A 25,545-nucleotide genomic window follows, 5' to 3' on the forward strand; every position below is an offset into this window, starting at 1 on the left:
TGGGACTGACTTCATCCCTGGCCATGAGGCTTTAGCAACGCGCTGGTTTGTTTTCTGTTGCCCCCAACCCATTTCTCGCGTTGACACAAGGTTGGGGACCCACTTGTTGCTCCCTCATGCAGTGCTGGAGCAGCCTTGCTCGTTGCACACCTGGATGAGATGAAGCCACGCAGCTCCGTGCGTGGGGCAAGTCCTGATGTGCTGCCAGTCAGTGTGTGCATTCCTGAGTGCTGTGTCAGCCTGAGGCACGGCCAGCAGGCAGAAAAGCTGCCCCAGGTGGGATGAGATGAGTGACCCAGGGAACAAGGAGGAGGCAAACAGATCTACCCAAGGGAAGACGGAGAGGAGGGATGGGGGAATGTAACCAAGCCTGCAGCACAGCTCTGGCCACAATGGAAGAAATCAGTGCTGGAAAAATCTTCAGGGAGGAGATTTCGCACAGCTGCTCAGATTTTTTTCTGTAGAGCATCCCTCCCCACCATCCAGCGTGAAAGAGGAGTCAGGAGTTCTCAAGGGCCTGATTCCACAGTCTGCCCCATGGCACAGTAATTCCCAGCTCTCTGCCTGTGCTGACCTCAGCTTGCTGTGTTTGGGGCAGTTTCGCTGCCTGAAAGTCGGGTTGGGCACAGATCCCTGCCAGGCCCAGCACTGCAGGAGCCAGAGTGGCAGTGGTGTGCATGTTGCAGAAGCTCAGCTCCTCACGTCCTGCATTTATTTGCCTTTCCACTCAGTAAATGCATGCAGATGGGCATGTATGAACCTTTATGGAAGGGGTTGTTTGCAGAGCCAAAGCCACTTCACTGAGCATCGGGCTGAGCAAGGCGAGGCTGCTCTGCCACTGCTGGGCAGCTTGGCCGGCCCTGAGTGTGTTGGAGCTGGTGCAGATCTGCAGGTACCGTGCCTCAGTTTCCCCTCACAACTTTTAGGCAGCTCTGGCCACGGCCCCACAGCTCAGTTTCCTGTATCTGAGGATGGGGAATGTGGCTGGGGAATGGTGCAATCCAGGCCGAGAGGAAGCGGGGTCTGCCCTCCCAGCCGCTGCCCTGATGGAGGTCGAGCAGAGCTGCACGCTCCGCTGCCGGCTGCTACTCGGAGGTCCAGGCTCTCCACAGTGCCAGGCGCTCAACCCGAACACCTCTTGTCCTCCTTTAACCCCCTCCACACTCCAAGACTGGGGAGCAAAGCAACCTATCCCTCCCCGAACACCCTGAGCCGGCCGTGGGGCGGGGGAAGGTGGGGGCACGGCCGGGACACAAAGGCCGGGGGATGCAGCGGGGCGGGCCGATGCGCGGGGCTCCGGGCTCCTCCTCCTCCTCCGCCGCCTCCGAGCGGGGATGCTGCTGCCGGGCACGCACCGGGAGCCCCGCGGAGCTCTGCGAGCTGCGGCCACCCGAGGTGGGAACCCATCGGGACCGGAGGCTGTGCGGGGGGACGGGGAGCCGTCGGGGGACGGGGAGCTCCGGGGAGGGGGGCGGAACGGAGCGGAGGGGTTTGCGGCGCGGGGGAAGCGGGCGGCCCCGCACGGCGGCGAGCATCGCTCCCAGCCGTGAGCTTCGAGATTCGGGTACCCCCACGTCCGCGGGGTTTCCTGCGGGTGTCTCCGGCCCCGTAACGCGAGCGCGGCCCCGGTTGCGCGCACCCCTCCGCGGCTGCTGTGCTCGGCTCTGCCCCATCTCTTCCATCCGAAGAGTGGCAAACTTCAAGGAGAGGGGGAACTGTGTGTGCTCAGCACCTCGGGTCAGGCTGCTGCTGGCTGTACAGCCTTCGAGCTCTTTGGGAAACGTGCAGATGGAGGTCTATCTGCCTTCGGTTTGTTGTGAGCATCGAGCCGTGCTGGCGTCGGATATTATTTGCTGGGGGAACGTGGGGAGAGCGTATGGGCGGCGTGGGTGCAGAGGGCTGCTGTGAGGGAGGCTGTGGTTTGTGCAGGTGTTGGGTTCCTCCGTGAGCGAGGGCTGATGGTGTCAGGATGCTGAGCGCGAGCCTGCAGCTGGGCACTGCCGGTCGCGTGTCAGCCTTTCCTTGTGCCGGTGCTGTCCTCTGTGTGTGTGTGTGCACGTAAATGCACGGGGGAGGTCACAGCTGAGCAGAGGATGCAGAGCTCTCAGATCCTGGAAAGCCAGCGATTCATCTCTGCCCTTAAAAACGGAGCTCAGGCACTCGTTGCTGTCGCTGTGGGTCTTCCCTTCTCACCAGCTCCACAGAGCCTCACAGGGACAGCGTTCAGCCCCAGCACTGCACTCCCATCTTCCCTGTGAGTTTGCACCTGGCTGTCTCCAAAGGGCAGGATACCCACAGAGACTCTCCTTCTCCAGGTTCAGGAGTATTTATCTGCTCATTGGTGCAACTCCCAGTGGGACCAACACACATTTGTTGACCCAGGGATGTGGAGAAGCCCCAGCCTGTACCCCCATCGCTGACCTCCCCCAGTCCCATCTGCATCACTGCTGCTGGGCACTCTGTTTGGTTTCCTGTTGTTCCCTTTGGCTGACCCCCCAGCAGTGCTGTGCCCCATGCACCTCCTCACCACTGCACACCAGTCTGAGGGCCTTTTGGTGCTGACAAATGAGCTGAGACCTGGGAACTCAGCACAGGGAGCAGCACCTGACCCATTTTCCTGAGGACGCTCGTGTTCGTGCAGCAGTTCCTATGGTTGTCCAGATTCTTCCGGAGAGCTTGTTTTCCTCCTTGAAAGCTGCAGCAAGTGCAACACGAGCAGGAAACAAAGTCTGTGCTATCAGTCTCACTGATAGCATCGCTCCAGACGCCAACGAACCTTCCTTTTGAAATAATCAGCACGAGAGCCTGCCTGGCTGCCTGCCCCCAGCCTACCCCGCCAGCTGCGCTCACGGCCATGGGCTCACACCTCCATCCAGCCCAGGACCCGCAGAGCCCCCCTTGCCATTAATCACCGGGGCCATTAATCAGCGGGACAAAGAATTACAAAAGCAAAAAACCATCGGCGCAAGCAATCAGCGGAGGGGGCAATTAATGGCAGCTGCAAAAGTGAGCTCGGGAGCACAATTGGGAGCTGCGGGGGATGCTCGTGGCTCCCACTGGGCTCTGCGTGCCCCCAGCTGTGCCTCTATTGACCCCTCCTCCCGGCACCGGGGCTGCTAAATCAGTCCTGAGCCGTTCCTACCACCCACCCCTTAGTCACTCTTCCTTGGCACTGCAGAGAGGTGGGAGGCGAATGAATTTGAGGCTCAGGGAAAGGAGATTTCAAGAAAAGGGATGGGTGTAAGGAACCAACAGGCAGAGCAGGCAGCCCATACAGACAAGGGCAGACCCAGCCCCAAGCACAGGGACATGGGAAAGGGACACCAGCAGATGCTGGGATGCAGGCTGGGGCATCCCAGAGCTTCTGTCCCATCTCGTCCCTCCTCACTCCCATGATATCGTTCACCCTCAGTCGCTGTTTTCCCCTCCTGAAAAGCCTTTATTTGCTGCAGGCAGGTACAGTCATGCTCAGCACACACTCAGGTGAGGCATCTGAGGCATTCACGAGGTGGGCAGCCACCAAGCAGGCTCTGTGCAACCAGGAGCAGAGGGCTGGAGCGGCTCCCCACCTCTTTTGGGACCATTCAAAAACCCATCTCCATCTGCAGCAGTGAGCGCTCCCTGTCCCCCCCCCCAGCACCCCAAAGTGGTGTGGATAAATGTGACAATAGCACTGCTGCAACAAACTGCTGCTGAAGCCCCTGAATGCTGCATGCACTGATAAATAGTTCTGCTGGAGGTGCTGAAACCCCTCTGCCCAATTCACCATTGCAGTCTGGGGGCTGTGAGCTGCTGCAGGGCTGCAGGCAGGCGGCAGTGGGCAGGAGCAATGCGGGTGGTTGGGGCTGAGTTAAAAATAGCAGGGAATGCATGAAGGTTTGGCACGTGGGTCACAGAGGATTTCCTGCAGGGGCTGTTTGCCAGCAATGGGTGTTAAGAAAAGGGCCCCCTAGAGCAGGAAGGCTCAGTGGGTTGGTTGTGGAAGTGCTGGGTGTGTGCATGCGTGGCCATTGCTTTGTTAGGGAGGGGAAAAAAACAGGAGCAAGGGGCACTCTGTTACACAAGCAGGGTTGGGATGCTGTTCTTGCAGCACCCTGCAGCTGGGAGCTCCGGGCAGCAGCGCTGTGTTCAGATCTTCCTCTTCCTCCTTCAAAGTTCTCCTCTTGAGCTAAAAGCAATCTCTGGTATCCTATTGCAAGGCCTCTCCAAGGCAGCTCCTTCCAGCAGAGGGTAGCAATGCATGAGCATGCTGTCCTACTTGGGTTCTTAACTATTTGTTAGGGATCCTCTCCTTTGGAGCAAGCATCTCCCTCCCGCTGCACAGCGGCATTTTGTTGAGGTTTCCTGCATGCAAAAGGGAGAAATGCATCCACTTCCAGTCCTGCAGAAGCAAACAGAATGGTGTCAGAGGGAAAGTTGGAAGGCGTATCTCAATATTTCATTGCCTTTCAGCAAAACAGCAGCCATAACAGCAGCAAAAGGCAGAGCTGTATCACAGGAGTGCCCCTCTGAAATGCAAGCGGCTGGGTTTATTTTTTTTAACAATTAAACGCCATCTCCATCAGCCACTTGTGGATGATCTTATTTAAAGGTTAATTGAATATTCCTTGCAACTTTGATGTGCATTTCTCTTTGGAGAGAACTGCTCCATTTGGCAGCCAGGCATTAAAAGGGTGGAATGCGCAATGGGCCAATTTGGGATAAAAAAGAGGAGGAGGGAAATAGGAAGCGAGAAATGAATTTGCCTTTTCTTTTCCCTTCTGTGGCTGCTGCACTGAAGCAGTTGAGCAGGGCAGGGATGGGGGAATGTAATGCTCTGGAAAGCAAAAGGAGCTGAAGGAGATGAGCAGGCAGAGGCAGCACAGCAGATGCTCTGCACGGCAGGGACGAAGCCTGGCTTGTTGTCAGCAGGCAGAAGTTGCCTTTTCTCAGCTCCCTGTTGGCTGAGCACTGCGTGGGGTACAAAAATACCCAGAATGAGAGAAATCACAGCACAACTGGTACTGCAGACAGGGAAGGATGGTGCAGAAGGAGTGCGTGCCTTTGCTCTGGAGCTTGGGTGCTGGGAAGGTGATGTGGGCTTAACACAGAGAGCCTGGGTTTTGGTGGTAGACATGAAGTCCTACCTTAGAAAAATTCTTTCCCTGATACTCAGCCTTCTTGCTAAGCTCAGGGGTTGAGAGTGCTCAGCTATCCAGGTCAGTTATTTCCCCTCCCAGCACTTAGCAGAGCACCCAGAGAATGTGGATTTGCTTTTGTAGCCCCAAAAGGTGCTCAAAGCCCATGGGAGGGGAAGGGGCAGCAGCATGGAGGCAATGAGGGCTCCTGGCTGCTCCTCTGCCTGCTGAAGGGGGGGAGGCAAGAAGAGCACTGCAGATGGAGCCTGGTCTCCATGGCAGCCCGCAGCTCCAGTTCTAAATTTTTCCCTGTCCATGGAGAGGATGCTTCTCCTCTGTGTGCTCTGGGGGGGGGGGGGGGGGGCGGCGCAAAAAGCACCCGTTGTGGGGGTTGTTTGGGGGTTGTTTTTTTTTTTTTGGCAGTTTGAGGGAATGGGAGAAACCCTTGATGCTCCCACTTTGGCAGAACCCAGTGGACAACAGACACCCCATCACTCATTCATGCTGTACCCACAATTGGGGGGGCAGAGGAAGATGCACGCAAAGCCCATGGAACGGAAAGCCTGGAGGAGCCGTATTTAGGGCACATCTCTGGTTACGTGAAGCTTTTGCTATTTCTGGCTGCATCCTTTGCATCAATGAGATCCTGGAAAAAGCTCACGGAAGACGTGTGGGACAGACACTCTCTGCTGAGCTGTGGGGATGGAAGGACAGCATTCTGCACATCCCAACCAACGCTCAGGGGCACCTGCCAGGCGAGGCAGCCCCTTGCCAGCCCCCTTTTTTTGGGTGCCCACCCCCTCCTCCATTCTCACACCCTGACAGATTGTGTTTTACAGGGTCGGAAATAGATGCGCGAGAAGGGGCCTCGCTGATCCCAAGTGAAAGCCATGCTCAGCTGTCACCCACCCCAGCACCAGCTGCCGGCCCCAGACGGTTCCCAAAATAAGCAGCCCACAGCTCCCAGGCACGGCGCGGCCGCTTCCCACCTGCCAACCCCGTAGGGCCCTCTCAACTCCCATCCAGGGGGTGCAAAATCCCCACCTCACAGCTCAATAGAAGAATCCTGGGTGCCACCGGACCTGAGCATTTCTGCGTTCCCAATTAGCAGGGCTTTAATTGCAGCATTTGTTGCTTGTTAGCAGGAAAAGCCAGATGCTCTTAGGAGTGAAGCGAGCTGAAAGGATCTTTCTCCCCACCCAAGGAATATTTAAGTATGTCTCATACAAACATTTCCTTTGTGCTGGGAACATGACTGTGGGGACATGTGGGTGCTGCTTGGCTGCTGATTCACCAACAAGTGCCAGGGTCCATCCATTATGGGAGCGGGGCAGAGCTGGAGCAGTTCAGGGAGCTCCTTTGTGGCACAGCTGGGGTTCTTTGTGCACGGCCAGGTGAAGGCTGGGAGATGGTCCTTCACCATGAGCTCACATAGCAACGCTACAGGGCAGTGCATCCCTGAGCTGGGGAGCTCTGAGTGCAGGGTGCTGTAAGGCAGTCCCTTTGGGAGCCATCTCCTTTGGGCACCATCTTCTTTGGGCACCATTTCCTATAGGAACCAGCCCCTTGGGCACCAACATCCTTGGATACCAGAAATCAGAGCTTTTCCTGAGCCTAACTGCTTGCTGCAGCCGTCCAGCACCAAGTTTGTCTTGCTCTTAAGTCCCTTGGGCTAGAGAGACAAATCTGTCACTTCTGTAGCCCACGCACCTGCCTGTGCTATTAGTGTAGGCAAACTGTCCAGTAAGCATTAGCTGCGGAGAAAGCACAAGGCTCTGCAGGAATGCAGACACTTGAAGTCCGGGCTCTGCTGACTTGTATTTCTGCAGGTTGTGCAACCATCCCCAGCAGTGCAGGAGCCTCTCCCTGCCTCCAGCGGGGTTTCTGCTCAGGGAAACGCAGCGGCTTCCCCACATAGGGATCAGACAGAGTGAGAGGAGGCATTGCGCAGCGGGTGTTGAGTCAATATCCTCTCCAGCTCGCTTTGCCAATATGATTCATTGTTAATTCAAGAAATTCCTCTTAGCCTAGTACTGGGTTCCCTAATCGTGGCTTAATCCAGGCGCCTCAATGCCACCTGCATCATCACACCAACGCCCATTAAGGCCACTTGTGGGCTCACCCTAGGTCAGGACCAGGCTGCACGCTACACAGGTACCTGCAGCTCCTTCTGCTCTTCCCAGTGCTGATGCTGAATTCTGCAGAAATAAAGAGCACCTGAGACATTCTGCAGGACCTGGGTGCAAGGAAGCAGCACTCGGTGCTGCCAACGAGCTCCAAAGCGGGTCTGGATTTCTTTGTAGTTGCTCGATGCAACAAATCTTCACCTCCAGGAGCCCAGCTGCCAGGGGACACTGGCACAGCACATGCTACGGCTGCCACTCTGGCACTGAGCCCACCAAACCCTCTGCCAAAGGCACTGCTGGCTCCTCTAACAAGCACCAGCCAGGGGGTGTGAATTCTCCCAGTGTTCATTGAAACAACATTAAGTGTGATGGACTCCTGGGCTATTAGAGTGGATGTAACATGTAATTGAGGCTGGTTATTCTTCATCTGGAGTGTCCCCCTTCACTAATGGCAAATCAGGGCAGAACACATGGTGCGCGCTTTGTGAGCCCCGCTGCAATTCACTCGCTGCCTCCGATCAAAATGATCCCAATGAATGTCAATGAATGAGCAGGGGGACAATGAATTAGAGTGAATGAAAGCCTTGTCGTGGGGCCCTTTGCCAGCACCGAGCCACAATGCAGCATCACAAGGACAGCGGCTGCCTGGGCTGTGTTGAGTTCATTCCCATTAGCGCGATGAGGGTGAGGATCACGGGGTGGGGGCAAGGTTGGTGCTGCTGATGGAGCTCTCCAGGCCTTATAGCTGCCATTTCCATGGGGACCAACGTAAGGGGGTTGGAGGAGCTGGGCACGGGGAGTTGGGTTGGGCATAGGCATGGATATGCTCACCCCATGGATGCTCACACATGGTCTGTCCAGCTTCCTGGTTTGGTGTTTGCTAGCATTGAGGATGTGAGGTCAGCACTTTGCCTGAAATCCAAACCATTCAATCCCAGTTTTGGTTCCAGATCTCAATCCCAGCCCTGTGAGACTGCTGCTCACTAAGTTTTGGATTGAGCCACCTCTTCATTATTAAGTCGTTAATCAGATGCTGCAGGCAGCACGTGCATTGCTTTTCACCATAGAAATGCCCACATTTCCCCCCCTGGGGCCACGTTCTGAGTGTCTCAAAGACCCAAATCATTGATCAAAACATGGGCACATCACCTGGCAGTGATCGACAGAAAGAGGAAAGATGCTGCTCCCGGGATCCGGGCTCTTGGCAGCTGCTGCTTCTGTTCCTGTGCTATCCGTGCACCTCCCAACTAACACCCAAATGTGTGGGCGCATCTGCACAGAAATGATGAATAATAATGTGAGAGGGAAAAAGAGTGGGCGAGAGGGTGCAGGGGAGAAGGAAAAGCTCAGATACTGGAGGGGAAGAAGAGGATCAGCAGGGAAGGAGAGATGCTGCGAAGCCTGGAAAGGAACGGAGGCTCTCACTAAGGTGAGAGAAAGCAACTGCCCGTGAAAGCTTTGCAAGGAAGAGGGAAAGGCTTCAAAGAAGCCGTGCTGCCAGGAGATAAGATTAAATTCCTGCAATCTGCAGGGAGAGCTGCCCTCCTGCGCGTGATCGCAGGGCAGGCATGATTGGATTTTGGAAGGAATGTGGCATGCCATTCATTTTTTCCCCTCTTTCTGCAAAAAATAAGAGTGGGTCCAACCTCAATTCATCCTATCTGGGCAGCCTGCACTGCTCACAGCACCACAAGCCCCTGCATGCAGCACTGCAGTTGCTGAGCACTGCATGGGATGTGCATGGTCCCCTGTAGGGCAATCCCTGGCTCTGAGCACCACCCCGACCTTCACACTGCTGTGCTCCCATCCCGCTGCCTGCAGAGCCTTTTCCTTCCTGCTCACGCTGTGTGCTGAATGCCAACACCTCCACAGCTTTCAAATTAAACCGACAGAGGGAAGGGGAAGAAAAAAGCCGTGCCTGACCCTCCCAGGCATGCGTGGGTTGGATGGAAACACCTCCTGCCAAGGGGCTGGAAAGTCCCAGCGCTCCCTCCCCAGCTGCAGGCACCCACAAATCCATGCAGATGCACACACAGTGCTGTTATCCTGTTCCCTGCAGCAATATTTCCTCCACCGTTGTGCCTCTCACCCTATAAAAATGAATGAACCCAAACTCATGGATCACTTCCAGTGCATCAGCATCCAGACGGGCTGCTGGCTCACTTCTCTTAATCTCCCCAAAAATGGATTTAGGGATTAAAGCGGATCTTCTGTCTTGCTGGGACTTTGGTTTGACACTTAATCAATGCAAGTCCTCGGGGCACAGAGGAAAAGCAAAGAAATCAAGCTGAGGGATGGGCACAGGCTGCAGTTATCAAGCTCAGGGTGCAGAGGGGCCGGACAGAAAGCAGAGCATGACAAAACATGGGGATAACATCGGAGCAGCTCCTACCAGGAAGGCAGTGAGGGTGCCACAGTGCTCTGTGCTCTGGGCACCCCAGAGCAAAGCCAAACTATGCAGCACCCACAGCACCAAGCAGGGAAGCGTGCAGCAGGTTGCATGCAGCAGGTTGCATGCAGAGCAGAGCATGCTGCTTCCAATTGCTCACGCTCCCCAAGTGATTCAGCCATCAAACAATTCCTCTTTCTCTGACATCTCGCTGTGCAACCCAAATTTAGCTCACTTTGGTTATGCTCTCATACCCGCCCACCAGCAGCTTGTCCCCCTTCTCCCCACCTCACCCTTTAATTACCCCATGGAAGGCACATCTCCATGATCACCCAAGCATTGCGAGGGCCCCCAGGAGTCAGGGTTCGATCCTTTTTTGCTTTTTTCCCCCTTAGCAAAGAGAATTAATGCTCTGCATACCTCTGAACGCCAATCACAATGCTCAGCACACACACAATGCCTCTCCTCTTCTTAAGTGCTGCACCGACATTAAGCAACATTAAGCGTAATTAAGCCTCGCAGCATCCCTTTTCAGGTGGGTTAAGAGGAGCACTGAAAATTGAAGAGGAATCGGGGAGAACAGGGTGATGAAGCACCCTCACGTGCGGGGGATGCCCTTTGCGTGACCCTTTCCATGCTGTCAGTGTTACACCTCCAGGAGCAGCTCCCAGTGCTGGGTGCAGACTGCATCCCACCTCCACTCCATCCACTCACTCTGCTCTTTGCCTCCCATAGGATTGCAGCTCCCGGGCACAGCGAGGGCTCTGCTATGATCACAGCCAGCTTGCCACCTGCCCGGCAGCAGCATGGGCAGTGTCAGTAGTCTCATCTCTGGCCACAGCTTTCACAGCAAGCACTGCCGTGCCTCGCAGTACAAGCTCCGTAAGTCGTCCCATCTGAAGAAGCTCAACAGGTACTCGGACGGGCTGCTCCGCTTCGGCTTCTCCCAGGAATCCGGACACAAATCGGGTTCCAAAAGCAGCAAGAATGAGGATTTCTTTTACATCAAAGTCAGCCAGAAGGCACCTGGCCCCCACCGCACGGACTACACCGCACTGGGCAGCTCGGAGCTGGGCCAGGCTGGGAGCAGCGGGATGGACTTTGGGACACCCACACCGCAGAAGCTGATGCCTTTCCCCAGCCAGCTGGAAGTGGTGAGGAGGGGAGACGGGGCCCTAAACACATGGCTCCCTGCCCTATGGAGTGCTTGGGGTGGTCACCTTTGGGGTTTATGGCAGGGCTTTGGGGGGGCAGAAGGGATGGCAGTGGGTTTATGCTGATGGGCTCTGCTCTTCCCCCAGGGTGTGGAGAAACCCACGGCACGACCCACCGCCTTCAAGCCAGTACTGCCCCGCTCCAGTGCCGTCCTCCACTCAACCCCAGAGAATGGAGCTCACCTCCCCACACAGCTTCACCCCCTGGACAAAGGCAAGGAGCAGGAGCTGAAGCCAGCGCTGTGCTCAGGAGGGCTGTCTGACTCAGGCAGGAACTCCATGTCCAGCCTGCCCACCCACAGCACCAGCAGCAGCTATCAGCTGGACCCCATCGTCACCCCCGTGGGGCCCATCAGCCGCTTTGGGGGCTCTGCACACAACATCATGCAGTGTGCCATCATCCAGGACAGCAACATGATGAGCCTCAAGGCCATGTCCTTCTCTGACGGTGGCAACAAGATCCTCAACCCCAGCAAAGCCCCCCAGCACCGCGCCGCCGAGAAGACTGCGTGCATCCGCTCGCCCATCTCCACAGATGAGTCCACCATCCAGGAGCTGGAGCAGAAGCTGCTGGAGAGGGAGGGAGAGCTGCAGGAGCTACAGCTGAGCTTCGAGGAGAAGGAAGCCAGCTCCTGCCAGGTGTATGAGGAGAAGCAGCGGCGCTGCAAGGAGGAGCTGGAGGGGCTCAAGCAGAAGTGCAACAGCAAGCTGAAGCAGAGCTCACAGAAAACCCAGCGTACGCAGCAGGTCCTCCAGCTTCAGGTGTTCCAGCTGCAGCAGGAGAAGCAGCAGCTGAGGGAAGAGCTGGAGAACCTTATGAAGGAGCAAAATTTGCTGGAGACCAAGCTGAGGTCCTATGAGAAGGAGAAGACCAGCTTTGCACCAGCGCTGGAAGAGACCCAATGGGAGGTAAGGCCCAGGGGCACAGAGCTGTGACACAGAATGCAAAGGTGTGCATGGGAGGGGTGGCAGCAAACCCTGCAGCTCTTCTCCATTAGTATCCACACCATTAGCAGGATGTAGTAGCTGGCAATCAGGCCTTGGCGGGGGTCAGAACCTGATGGTCTTTGAGATCCATTCCAAACCAACCATTCAATGATTGTGTGATAATCTCAGTGTGACTAGAGCCCTAATGTGAGAGCTGTCTTCCCCCAGGTGTGCCAGAAGTCAGGGGAGATCTCCCTGCTGAAGCAGCAGCTGAAGGAGTCCCAGACCGAGCTCACCACCAAGACCACTGAGATCCTCAGCCTGAAGGCACAGCTGAAGGACGTGAGGGCCAAGATGGAAGGGCTGGAGATGAAGACCCAGGACCTGGAGGGCTCCCTGCGCACCAAAGCCATGGAGCTGGAGGTGTGTGAGAACGAGCTGCAGCGCAAGAAGAACGAGTCCGAGCTGCTGAGGGAGAAGGTCAACCTGTTGGAGCAGGAGATAGTGGAGCTGCGGGCAGAGATGGCCATGCTTCGGGCGCAGCTGAGCGATGCCACCCGGCCCAGTGAGGTGCAGGCATTGCAAGGTGAGGTGGAGAGGCTGCGGGCTGAGCTGCAAGCTGAACGGGACAGCAACGAGCAGATGAGCTCCAGCTTCCAGCAGGAGCGGCAGACGTGGAGGGAGGAAAAGGAGAAGGTGATCCACTACCAGAAGCAGTTGCAGCAGAGCTACCTGCACATGTACAAGAGGAACCAGAACCTGGAGAAGATGCTGCAGCAGCTCGCGGCGGGGGAGGATGGCAAGGAGCCCATTGAGCTGGACATCCCTGGCGCTGACGTGCCCTACGAGGACATCATAGCCACTGAGATCTGACCCCACTCCTCTTCCTTGTACTGTTTGATGAGCCATGTATTTATTCAGAGGAGCCAGCGTCCGGCCAGCTCCTCACTGCTGCCTGTTGTGTTCGAGGCCAACAAGCCACTCGTGCCAATGGTGACGTCCTGCAGCCCCTCCCTCTCCCCCTGACCCTTATAGGACCGGCATTGAGGGCAAACAGGGAATGGGACTTGGGCAAATGCTCGGTAGTGGGATGATGCCCTTAGCCCCAGCTTCCTGCTACAGCCTGGACAGGGTATAGAGCTGCTCTCCCCCGTTATTTATGGACCCCACGTGACCCACTCCGGCCCTCCAGCTCCTGCAGTGCCTCGGGGAGGACCCTGCACACATGCACTACTTCACACCCATGGGAGCAACCCTCAGTGAGCAGGGATGGTGCCTTCCAGCTCCAGGGAGCAGAGGTTGGGATGACCCAGACATCAGGAGGGGATATCTATTTTATACAGAAAATCCAGAGTTAACGCTTCCTGCCTCCTCCCTGTCTTTTAAGAATCACAGCAACCAAAAATGCATTTTTTTCCCCGTTCTCCCATCACAGCAGTCACACAGCCCCAACCTGAGTCCCCACCCCATTACCAGCACCCACGTATCACCACTCGCTGCTGGCCATACATCCTTCCTCCCACCACCGTGAGCAGGATGAGCTCCTCCCTGCCACGAAGCACAGGGGCACTCCTAGCACAATCCAACACCCCTCACCCACAGATGTGACCCACAGAAACCAGTCTGTGCCTTCTGCACTGCTCAGCAACCACCACGTCCCCACCGAGCCCACGGCTGAGTCCCGAGGTTGCAGATCAAGGACCCTCACCCAAGCCAGAGCCCCTCTCCCATGGGCTCCCCACCACAGGAGCAGAGCTCAGCACCCCCCAACCTCACTCCTGCCCCCACCATCCCAACCCCTCATCCCCAGCACTCAATGCTGTATGATGTGATCGCCCAGAGGTGCCCACTGCTGCCTTTGCACAACGCTGTGTGTGACCGTGAGCATTGCAGGTGTGTGAGATGTGTGAGCTGGCAACCGGCCGGCCACAGCCTGTACAGATAATTATTATTTTTCTGCAGGTTATATTTGTTTGTTTGTATTATTTGTTGGTTCTTTTTTTTGATGTTATCTCTGGTGACTGATGTAAACTACTGGTTAATTTTACGGTTTTATTTATAAATAATTTTTTTCAAACTCATCTCTGTGCTCTGCAGGGGTCTCCAGGCAGCAGTCAGAGCATTTCCACCACATCTCTAGATGGCACATCATCCACCAACCAATAAGAGTCATTCATCTCAGCATCACCAAGGTCCCTTCTGACCCATCCTCCCACACAGCCCTGCTCACCTCCAGCCCTTTGCTAGGTGGGCTGCCCTATGCTCTGCTTAGCTGGGATAACTCATGCATGGAAAAGCAGCGACTTGCTGCAAGCATGGAAAAGAGAAGACAAAACCCCTGCGCTCTGCAATGGGTTGGTTTTCATTTCCAGAGCAGCCCAAACAGTGCTGCCTCTCTGTGAAAACAGGTAGAGATCACAGAATGGCCAGGGTTGGAAGGGACCTCAAGGATTGATCATGAATCTCCAACACCCTGCCACACGCAGGGCCACCAACCTCCACATTTAATAGCAGACCAGGCTGCCCAGGGCCCCATCCAACCTGGCCCTGAACACCTCCAGGGATGGATGGGGCATCCACAGCCTCTCTAGGCAGCCTGTTCCAACACCTCATCACTCTCTCTGTAAAGAACTTAGAAGTGATACAGGGCACACAGCCCGGTCAAAGTCAAGGGAGTGTTTTGGCTGTAACACATTGTTTTCCCCTTCCAAGTAGGAGGAGGAAATAACATCACAGAAAGCTGGGGGCATCCTCTGCTGCATTGAGGAGCAGTGAGCCCTGGTAACACTGGTGATAAGCAACACAGCACCGGTGTGTGCTGGGGACAAAGCAGCAGCAATGGTTCCGTGCAGGACTGCAGGTTGCTGTGGAGTTGATGCTTCCCATTAGCTCTGCCCCAGCTGCTCGAGCCTAACCCCGCTCAACAGAAGGAGCCAGAATTAGCTGTTGAACGAATCAGCAGATGGAAATAAGCTGCGAGAGAGAGGAAAGCTGATTTACATCTTTTCTTAACACCTCGGTGCCACTAGGCCACTTTTCCGCTATGGGGGGGGGGGGGGAGGGCTCCGTCAGACCCAACATCCCAGCAGAGACACGACCGGAGCTGCCTTTGAAAGAGCAATTAGCCCGAACCGCCCCGCACACAGGGCGAGGAGGCAGAGCTGCTTTTGATGTGCAAATCCCCCGCAGCAGCTCCCGCACCGGCCTGCCTCGCATCTGCTGCTCCGAGGGGCAGTGGCCACTGTTTGCTCTGCAGCGAGGCAGCAGCTGCCGTGGGGCTGAGGCTGAAACCGGGGGGTAGAGGGGACGGGACCCCCAGGCAGTCCTCATTAGTCATTGCTGAAGAGGGAAATACTGTGTAAATGCACCGAGGCAGCAGCTGTGAGATCAGCACGTCCCATTTAGCATGGTACCTGCTGTCACCGTGCCATGAAATATTGGGTTGTTTGTTCAGCTCCTTTTGTTCCCAATGCAAAGCATCCCTCACCTGCAGGGACTGCTCTGACCACCATTGCTCCTGCTGCGGGGTTCCTAAAGCACGAGGACACCTCCCTCCTCATGTCCCAAGTGCCTCTTTGCTCCCCCTTGTTTTCTTACCTGTAGGAACAGCTCTGTTCTCAGCACAGTGCTAAAATAGCTACACGGTGCTAAAATAGCTGCACTGCAAGCCCCAGCCTGCTCCCAGGGCCTCGGGCTGAAACTATTTTTGTTCTGCTGCACTATTTGCTACCTGGGAGCTGCCTGTCTGCAGGATCTGCTGGTTTCCTCCAGCAGCTGGGGAGCTGCAAAAGGGGAAGGTGAGGATCTCTGCCCAGCAGGCTCTGGCCTCACAGCACAGCCTGGCTGCCCCTGTGCATGAGGGCAGATCTAAACTGGATATTGTCACCAAAGCTCTGCCAGGCAAATGTACCCCATTAAAGCAGGAAGTAAGGCTGAAATAACTCACACAGGTCAGAGCTGAAGAGTCCCAGCAGGCTGCTTTAGTGCCTCTAAGCACAGCCCTTGATCTTAGAAAGCCAAGAGAAGGCAAAGCAGCCCTGCCCCGCTGCTCAGAAACTCACTGCATTTACAGGCGCTGGCAGCCAAGCAAGCCAAAAATCACTGCTGTGTGATAGCTGCTTCCAATGGGACCAATAATTTCTGAAACAGTTTTTGCACCGCTGAATATTTAATAGCAAAACAACCATTTCCAGGTGATTTAGAGTCTGAAGCAGCCCTGCTCATCAGGAGCACAGTAACAGGGCTGATTTGGAGCCGCCAGGCTGCAGCTCGCTCCATCCTCTCTCCACTCACTTGGCAGCATGAGCAGATCAGGCAAGCAGTGCCACTACACGGCTGTGGGGCCGAGCTGCACTCAGCAGCTGTTTCATCCTCAGCACAAAGCCACCCTCACTATATTTACATTCAGCCCAAACCTTTGTCTGGCCTGAACCAGCCACACTGTCACCAAAGTCTTGCCTGCATGTCTGAGCCTTGGGCCGGAGCAGACACATTCATTTTCCCCTTTGCTCCCACCGGCTGCAAAGAAGTAGAGCTGATTTGCAGCAAGTACAGCAGCAAAATCCCTTTCACTTTGCTCTACAGGGTTTGCAAGGACCAGGGGCCGTGTTACCCATGCACATACTTGCAGGTACCTTGTGAGCAGCAGCTGCTCGCTCCGCCGCGCTCACCGCCCACAGGAATGCTGCTCAACCTTTGTCCTCAGCCCTCACCACCACTGAAGGGTTTCAGGAATCCACTGGACTTTGGAATTTCTCCTCTTCCTCGTGTTTTCAGCTTGCTGCCCTCTGTTAATGCAGTTATTCGCATGCCTTAACCACAGGCTCTCTCTCAAGACACAAAAAGAAGTGACCGTGGCTGAATGTGTAGAAAACATTGAGATTTGTTCCCAACCTTTTTGAAGACATGTTTTTAGTATAATACGTTTGCCTTCCTCTGTAGCATCGAATCTCAACCCCTGTGGAATAATTACAAAGCCATTCTTAATGCTGAGGAGATGGGATTTCTAACTCAGTGTCTCTCCTAATGAAAAAAAAAAAACAACAAAACTGTCAGAACCAGCCTGGACAGTTAAATGAGTTTTTAAAGAGTGAAGTAATGTCTTCATCTACCCTCAAGGACTTCTTGAGCTTCCGCACAAGCAGCAGCTTGAATTGCAGCATGGTAGAACAGCTCATAGGAAAAGACTGAAGACAGCTTCACAATATCAGAATAAACACACCCAGGACACAGCTCCCCCTCGCCCTTCGTAGCACCGCTCATACAGAAAAGCTCAGAGTCAACACACCCCTTAAGATCACGCTTAAGCAGCCTCTTGAGGAGGTTTCCCAGTCTCCTCCAGCACAAACTACCAATTGAGATTCATGTGGAAACGTGGCATCACACAAAGATTGCACCAGCCACCCCACTCAGCAGCACAAAGCATTCAGCCCTGAAGTTGAAGGCCAAATCTCCAGCCCTGAAAGCTACCAGCTCTACTAACAAGGCATGTGGCTCCAGTGGCCCTCACTGCAGACAGCTGAAGTGTTTGCTTTCAGCAGACTAGGGAAGCATTTTCGTTTGTGTAAACAGAAACCCTGGTGGCAAAGGACAGCTCAGCCATTGCAGAACGACCCCAAGTTGTTTCTAACCACAGAATAACAGAAATTTGTTTTGTTCAACACCTTCCATGTTTAATTTATTTAGATATTCTCTACATTAAAGTATTCTCATGCCAACACTCGCAACCTCCCACCCCTACCTCAAGAAAAAATAGACGTGACACAGCTTTAGAGTGGAATGCACTGGAATAAAGTTACTGTTGTGTCCAAGTTACAGAGAACACTGAACAAACCATAGAACTGCACACAGAAAACATCAGGGAAAGCTGGAATTAGCACGCTATCATTCGAGTCATGTTAGCACCTTCCTAGACAAGCACTGAAGGCGTTCAGAGAGGTGCAACATGCTTTGGTGAGCTAGACCAGAGATAAGTTTACATTAAGCCTGAAAAAAAAGAAAAAAGCCAGCAAGCCTGCCAGCACTGGGCTCTGAGCCTCGTCTGAACTAATTTAAAGTAAGAAATAACACTGAAGAGACCAGCCAAGCTCGCAGTGTTTGGGAATGCTGAGCTCTCCTGGCTAGCCAGATCTGTGCCTGGAGTGCAAACCACAACAGCTCCGAACACGACTCGGGACCCAGCGCCATCTACAGCATGCTTTGCAGCACAGTTCGGTGTCCATTCACACATCAGCTGGCTTTCTGCTGTTGCATTGTTTAGTCCAATGCATTTTAAAAGCTGACCTCCCACCAGTACAATTGTGTCTCGCATAAAGAGGGTTTTTTTTGTTTGTTTGTGGCTTTTCTTTTTTTTTTTAAACATCTCCTATAATCCCCTTCAGTAGCAGCGTGGAGCCTTGAATTACCCAGTCTTAACCATTGGGACACTACTGATCTCAGAAGGCTTTAGCTGCTGTCACACATTTCCGGCATTGCCAGAATGCAAAAGAAAAGGTTAAAGCAGGAATCTTTCTTTGCAAACTCCAAGGTACAATTTGAAACCTTTCATTCAGCCATTGAGCCATAACATGCTGCCTTCAGGTAGCGACCCAGTGGCCTGTGACCTCTGCAATGAGCCCCTGCCAGCAGAAAAGCACTTAGCATGCTCACTAGCATCCTTACTTCATGCATCCCTTTAAGGATTTTAAACCACAGATACATCAGTGACTTGCATTTTCAGAGATATGCCATTGTGCACCACGTTTTCCACATGTTAGCCTGGCCTTCAGGCACAGCAGCAGGACAGCAGAGAGCCATCTGTTCTACCAGCAGCAAGGCAACTGCACGTGATCAAACTGAGCAGATGCTTTGAACATGAAGTCACATTTACTCTTTTCATGTTTTCTAACCCACGTGCTCCTGATTTGAAATTAAAGATTTGCAGTAATCCTCAGACATTCATCTGAAGTGTCCACAGAAGGTCCAGTTCAAAAGAAGAAAAGGAAAGCTTAACAATAGCTATTGCACATACATAAGAGCTGGCCTAAAAGTCTTCCTGATGATCCAGGCTTTGGAAGAAGGGATATTTTAAAAACTGGTATCAGTGTACATTGGAACACTGGCACAAATGTCACCTATTCTTGGTTTTAATTATAAGGGCAACAAGTAAACATCAACACATGAAAAAAGGGAAAACAAACAGCGTTTCACAGAGCAAGGAGTTGGAGATGAAGTTGTGGCTAGTGTTTTGCAGTCGAATCTCGAGGATAGAATTCAGCCAGTGTTGTCTGGGGAATTCTCTTCAACATCTCCTTGGGGAAGATTCGCAAAAGCTGCCATCCGATGTCCAAGGTCTCGTAAACAGTACGATTTTCATAAGGACCTACAGGAATCAACCACAGACTGAAATAGGGGGCAGGAAAGCGTCTGAGGAGCAGGGATCTCTCAAAACATGACATTCTAGGTGTTAATATGTACTGTGATGCTCTCGAAACCGACACTCACCCTGAGCAATGAAGTTCTTCTCAAACTTCTGCAGAAACTCCAGATAAAGAAGGTCATCTGAGGTAAGAGCTTCCTCACCAACTACAGCCTTCATAGCCTGCACGTCCTTCCCGATAGCATAGCAGGCATACTAAAAGGGACCCAAGCAGAAGAGCTTTTACCTTGGTAGCTAAAATACAACCTCACCTTAACAGCAGTTGAGGTGGTTGCTTGGAAGGATGACATTGGAGGTCACTTACAGAGCTCAAGCCAACATCATTATAGTATTACACAGTGACCAATCAAATAAGAACGACTCAGCCTGTGGTTAATACAGAAAGGAACAATCTCTGCAGTAACTGCTGAGAACATTAGGTGTTGTACATCACACAGCACGCTCATTTCATGCTGGGGAGAATCAAGTGAAGGTGACTCAGAAGGCTACAGAGCACCCAGGTGAAGGTTGATTAGCAAGAAGCCCGTTTGAAATATGCCTCTCCCTTCCTGAAGGGGTTTTTACATACCAGTTGGTTGGATACATCTGCATGATCCTTCCTGGTCATGCCCTCTCCAATAGCTGACTTCATCAGTCGAGACAAGGAAGGCAGTACATTAATAGGTGGGTAAATCTGAGGAGAGAAACAAAGGAATTATTAATAACAATACTTTAAAAAGCAAGCAAGTGATCTTAAATGTGTTCCAACCACTGTGGTACACACCTGCCTGTTGTGCAGCTGCCTATCCACATAGATCTGTCCCTCAGTGATGTATCCAGTCAAGTCAGGGATAGGATGAGTAATATCTTTATTTAAAAGAAAAAGAAAACAAGAATGACAGAATGACAGTGTTCAAAGCTTTTCTATTCTTTCCAGCAAAGAAGTGGCAGTTTTTTTTTTTCCCCAAAGAGTTAAATGACTTCTGTAGCAAAATGCCCTCAGTCAGTACTGCCATATGACACTAAGTGCTCTTACACAAGAGCTGTAAGCTCTCTTGACAGGGGGCAAGAAAACAGCCCTGAAGTCTTGAAATGACAAAGCATTCTCCTTAATGACACTGAGACAGCAGCCAAGAACTGCAAAACCAAACAAAAACCTGAAGACCCCTATCTTTCTGTTTGGGCTGAAGGAATCATTTCAAGTATACTAGTTATTTAAAAAAAAAAAAAAAACACAAAATAACTTACCATCATTGGGCATGGTAAGAATGGGAATCTGAGTAATTGAGCCATTTCTGCCTTCCACACGCCCAGCACGCTCATATATAGTAGCCAAGTCAGTGTACATGTAACCTGGGAAGCCACGACGGCCAGGAACCTCCTCTCGAGCTGCTGAAACCTGAGAGGATTGAGAAAAGAATTTCCAAGATCACTCTGATAGATCTGCTGCCTTCCCTCAGTAATGTACACAAGTTCCTCTTCCTGCAAGCAGTACTGAGATACAGGCACATAAACCCCTACAGAGAGAAGTACAACAGCCCAACTGTTGCCAAGGCGAATCAGAGATGTTAAACTGCTGAATGTCATGAATTAAACTCAAATATGAGAAACAGTAATAGCTCTCTGACTACCAACCATAATTCTAGGTGAGTAACTAAAGGCCTCACTGGCTAATTTAAGAACATTAAGGAATACTAATGGTAACAGTTGGAGCAGAAATTTGCATTTTTGCTTTATGCTACAGTCTTTCTGGCAACACTCAGCATGTGAGCTCATGAACACATACCTCTCGCAGAGCTTCAGCATAGGAGCTCATATCTGTCAGAATGACCAGCACGTGCTTCTCACACTGATATGCCAAGAACTCTGCTGTTGTTAGAGCTAGACGAGGTGTGATAATGCGTTCAATGCTGAAACAGAACAGCATGGCACATTTGTGACAGGTACTTCAAGGCCACAGAAGAACAGCCTGAAGTCACAAACACATTAAAACCCTCTGAAGAGAAAAATCAGCAAGGTGCACCAACTGGAATACCAGCATTTCATATTCCACTTCACTGCACAATGCCAGCATCACAGATCAGTCTGCAGATCAACAGTGAGACCATGGCTTTCAGTTCATTTGTTCTTTTCAGCTTTCCCCAACCAACACAGCTGTAACTACTTACGTTGGGTCATTGGCTAAATTCAAGAACAGACACACGTTGTCCATGGAGCCATTTTCCTCAAAGTCTGATTTGAAGAACCGAGCAGTTTCCATGTTCACCTACATCACAGAATTAAAGCATCAGTTTCAGACCAGACTTCAGCATTCTGCACTTAAATCCTTCCTATTCCTGACTTACACCCATAGCAGCAAACACAATGGCAAAGTTTTCTTCACTGTAATCCATCACATCTTTGGATTTCTTCACCAAGCCAGCTTGGCGACAGATCTGAGCTGCAATCTAGAGGGAGATAAAAAGCTTCAGTGCTTTGGATGAAGAATTTAACTTGCTCACTCTTTAACCCTGGTGAAAACTGCTTCAGGAGTTTTAAGAACAGCTCTGAATACCCACCTCATTGTGGGGCAAACCAGCAGCAGAGAATATGGGGATTTTCTGCCCCCTGGCAATGCTGTTCATACCATCTATTGCAGAAATGCCAGTCTGAATCATTTCTTCTGGATAGATTCGACACTGAGGGTTGATGGGCTGACCTGTAAGATTTTTAGAAAACACACATTGTTCAACACTTGATCAAACTACCACTGATTTTGAGCAGTGATCCAAGGCTTGTGTCAAAAGCTGCAAAGCTTCAGGCCTGCTAATCTTTGGAGCTGACATACATTTCCATGAACAGATTCCAAGTATCACTTAAGACAGTTATTTTCTTCTACCTCCATACCAGAAAGAGATGAAGAACATACCCATTATGTCCAGGAAATCTTCAGCCAAAACAGTGGGGCCTCTGTCTATAGGTTTTCCTGACCCATTAAATACTCTGCCTATAAGAAACAGCAATAAAATAGAAGTGAAAGTTACTGAGAAAATAAGATAGCAGGCAATAAGCCTGTTCATTCTTTAAAGAAAGAAACAAGTGCTCACCAAGCATATCTTCAGAGACAGGGGTGCGAAGAATATCCCCAGTAAACTCACAGGATGTTTTCTTAGCATCAATACCTGAAGTGCCCTCAAATACCTGTAAAGATAGCGGGGCAATTAAAGAAAAACAACCACAAAAATAACCAGGAAGGAAGAAGAATTGCGCTTCACAAAATAATGCACCAGAATGCTGCTTCACAGCTTGAGAACTTGATCAGCCATAGGGGACAAGAGACAAGGCAGTCCCCTGCAAGCAAAGGATGTCAAAAGCAGCTCACTGGTACAAAGCATGACATCAAAACCAACTTTAACAAGCTCATGAGGTGTATCAGCAGCAACCAACAGACCCAGTGCCATTCTTTTGATCTCAGGTGTTTTCCTTTGCCAGCAGGGTAAAGTTATTCAGATAAGAATTAGCATTAGCAACAAAACAGTGGCTTACAAGAAATGCCTACATGCACACAGCATAGCAGCTGATCCTGAACCTAATATTGTACAAACACAACATGATTCCCTTCATCTAGCTGCAAATTAATCAGGGTCTTGAGGGAACACAGGAAAAAGTCATTCTATAATCCAGTTTTCAGCCTACAATTATTCATACTGTTTTAAACTTGGAATTAGTAGCATTTTATTATTATTATTATTATTATTTTTAAGCTTATAGCACCAACAGAATGCATCACAAGACATCTGGCAATTCAGACATGTTGATTCACAAAGTATTCTTCTGTTGCATCAAGAGATGATCCGGTCCCCACACACACCTGAACCACAGCTTTGGAGCCACTGACTTCCAGAACCTGCCCACTTCTTCTGGTGCCATCAGGAAGAGTCAAGTGGACAATCTCTGCATACCTAGGAAACTGAAAACGAGGAAGAAAACATTAAAAACTCACAAGTACAGCTGTGAAACAGAAGGCATCAGCTGCAGACAAGCCTAGCTTAGCACTTACCTATGGCTTTTTTTTTTGTCTTAATAATTTTATCATCAGAAAAAAAAATCATTCCAAAATGACTATGTATGTTTGTCTATTTAAGTTTAGATTACATTTTGAGCTGTTTGACAGAACTAGAACAGTGTTTCCTTTCTTTCCCCAGCCTCAGCCATTCATCCCTTTCTTCTGACATAAGTGCAACTCTCCAGCTGTACTGCGATTTGTTTTCATTTATTTCCACAGTCAGAAACCAACCTTGTATTTAAATTGCTCAGGAGATGCATGAATTTCACAGCAGTCAGCATTTAACCTGTTACAGCTCTTCCTGCAAAATCTCTCTTGATAGCTTCATTCATTAAGGTTCTTCATCCTTACCTTCACTTGATCCAAGATAACCAGGGGGCCGTTCACACCAGACACAGTTTTATAAGCTGGAAGAAAGAGCCACAAATCAGATACTTCCTTGGCACAGCACAAACTCCCCATACCCAGCTTTCAAAGTTTCAATGCCTATCATCAGTCTCAGGTTCACAGCTGTGGGGCTGAGCTTCGTATTGCTCTCTTTCTTAGGAGCCCCACAAGAAGGATGAGGTGCTGAGTTGTGTTGCCAACATTTTTGCCACTACTGCAAAGCAGTCAAGGTTAACATTGAGATACGAGCTCGACCCTTTCCTGTCTGTTAGGAATTCATGGTTGCAAGCCTGTATTTGGGTTCATCAGAATGCTGCCACCAGAACCACCGCTACAACATAAAGCTGAAATACACAGTTGCAAGATATTTACACAGCAGAGATAACGAGGACTGTAGCATGTGATAAAGTAGTCATGGTTGTAACTGTAATTTGTGCCCAACAAATGGAGACATAAACCCTCACACCAACACTGAACTTCCCTTTTTGTTTTCTCTTTCTTAAACCACGCATGTGTCCTGCCCCATGACACTGCAATGACCCAGATGAAAGCCATTCAAGCAGGACTTGCAATTAAAAGTTGATCAGCAGAACTTCTATGCTAAAGCACATTTTTTGGCATGCTGAAAACAACACTGCTGAAACAAAAGCTTTTAATTCCTTTCCTGTCTCCTAGAAAAGGCCAACGGACTACAGTACAAAATGTTGAACTCCACTTTAGCCCAACTACTCCTACCCTTGGGTTATCCCAAGACACCTGATACATGACTACAGCTCACCATAAGGCTCACACCTGAAACATCAGCAGCTCATGTCTTGGTACTACACATCGTCCCCTGAAATACTTGTGTGCCCAGAAATTAGAATTCATTCCTGTGTTATCAGCACAGCAGAAAAGCTGGGGAAACACAGCAACAGCTCTGCCCTATGGACACACAGCATCACAGTACAGCTCAGCATCACCTACCCTCAGACAGAAGTAACACTGAGTCAAAGCTTTATCAGGATCATGAGGGAGCAGTGGCCACGAGTGACTGTTAATCACTTTTCCCTCGAATGGAAAAATGAGGCAGTGGAGCCATTTGCAGAGCAGAAAAGAGCAGCTCTTACTGCTGGCATGCTGTAAGGCAGAGGAAAAGGGCACAAACCTCACCAGCGGGGAGCTACTGGTAATCACCTGGCTGGGGCACAGTGAGAAGCTGTTCAGTTTGGCACACACAGTTCACATTGTATACTGTCAACAAAGAGCAACTTTGAACTGTTGCAATATAATCGCTTAGCAGCAACAATCAAGGCTGCGTTAGATAAAGCATGAGGTGGTGGTGCAAAGCGGTCTCAGGAGGAACTCCCGCTGTCTCAGTTATCAAAATCCAGCCAAATACCATCAGATGTGGCAGGAAATGGCTGTCAGCAGCACACAAGGCTCTGTCACCTGTGTGGTCTGATGCCCCATCCCTAGAGGTGTTCAAGGCCAGATTGGATGGGGCTCTGGGCAGCCTGGTCTGGTATTAAATGTGGAGGTTGGCAGCCCTGCATGTGGCAGGGGTGTTGGAGGTTCATGATCCTTGAGGTCCCTTCCAACCCGGGCCATTCTGTGGGCCTGGGATTGGCAGAGGGCTCTCAGTGAGGGCTGCAGGAATGGAAAAGGTTCCCTTGAGCAACACAGCCCATCCCATGACCGCCTCGTGAGTGCTTCTTCCTCAATCAGCAGCGAAGGGCAGGCCCCATCGATGAGGAAACGACATCCTTGATACCAAAAAGCACCAATTCCCCTCAAAAGCAGCTCGAGAGACTCAGAGCTCCCATGCGCAGACACCGACCTGCGCCATGACAACCCCAAAAGTGAGCGCAACGCAGTGTTTTTCACATCCAGCAATGAGACAGCAGACACAAACTGGGATCTGCAGAGGTGCCAACCTTGCCTGAAGCCGTGGCTTGGGGTCCA

The 25,545-nt window shown here is 51.6% G+C and overlaps 2 protein-coding genes across 2 annotated transcripts in view; one reads left to right on the forward strand and one right to left on the reverse strand.

Moving 5' to 3' along the window:
- Window positions 1-1,319: 1,319 nt before the first annotated feature.
- On the forward strand, window positions 1,320-13,854 carry LZTS1 (leucine zipper tumor suppressor 1). The gene is made up of 4 exons (XM_042886338.1): window positions 1,320-1,395; window positions 10,368-10,786; window positions 10,934-11,755; window positions 12,002-13,854. Exons 2-4 carry the CDS (start codon window positions 10,439-10,441, stop codon window positions 12,644-12,646), a joined length of 1,815 nt encoding a protein of 604 aa, XP_042742272.1. The 5' UTR covers window positions 1,320-1,395; window positions 10,368-10,438; the 3' UTR covers window positions 12,647-13,854.
- Window positions 13,855-17,423: 3,569 nt separating this feature from the next.
- The window catches only part of ATP6V1B2 (ATPase H+ transporting V1 subunit B2), an 8,525-nt gene continuing 403 nt past the window's right edge, over window positions 17,424-25,545 (reverse strand). Inside the window, exons 2-14 of the mRNA XM_042886304.1 lie at window positions 23,566-23,621; window positions 23,020-23,118; window positions 22,256-22,349; window positions 22,078-22,155; window positions 21,728-21,867; window positions 21,515-21,616; window positions 21,338-21,435; window positions 20,956-21,079; window positions 20,418-20,568; window positions 19,954-20,036; window positions 19,759-19,863; window positions 19,256-19,385; window positions 17,424-19,133 (exon numbers count right to left, since the gene is read on the reverse strand). Coding sequence (XP_042742238.1) covers window positions 18,991-19,133; window positions 19,256-19,385; window positions 19,759-19,863; window positions 19,954-20,036; window positions 20,418-20,568; window positions 20,956-21,079; window positions 21,338-21,435; window positions 21,515-21,616; window positions 21,728-21,867; window positions 22,078-22,155; window positions 22,256-22,349; window positions 23,020-23,118; window positions 23,566-23,621 — 1,403 coding nt within the window. The 3' untranslated portion in view covers window positions 17,424-18,990. The remainder of the gene's footprint in view (window positions 19,134-19,255; window positions 19,386-19,758; window positions 19,864-19,953; window positions 20,037-20,417; window positions 20,569-20,955; window positions 21,080-21,337; window positions 21,436-21,514; window positions 21,617-21,727; window positions 21,868-22,077; window positions 22,156-22,255; window positions 22,350-23,019; window positions 23,119-23,565; window positions 23,622-25,545) is intronic.

The sequence above is a fragment of the Lagopus leucura genome, unplaced genomic scaffold (genome assembly GCF_019238085.1).
Source record: "Lagopus leucura isolate 7727_CA_CO unplaced genomic scaffold, USGS_WTPT01 Super-Scaffold_100056, whole genome shotgun sequence".
NCBI lineage: Eukaryota > Metazoa > Chordata > Aves > Galliformes > Phasianidae > Lagopus > Lagopus leucura.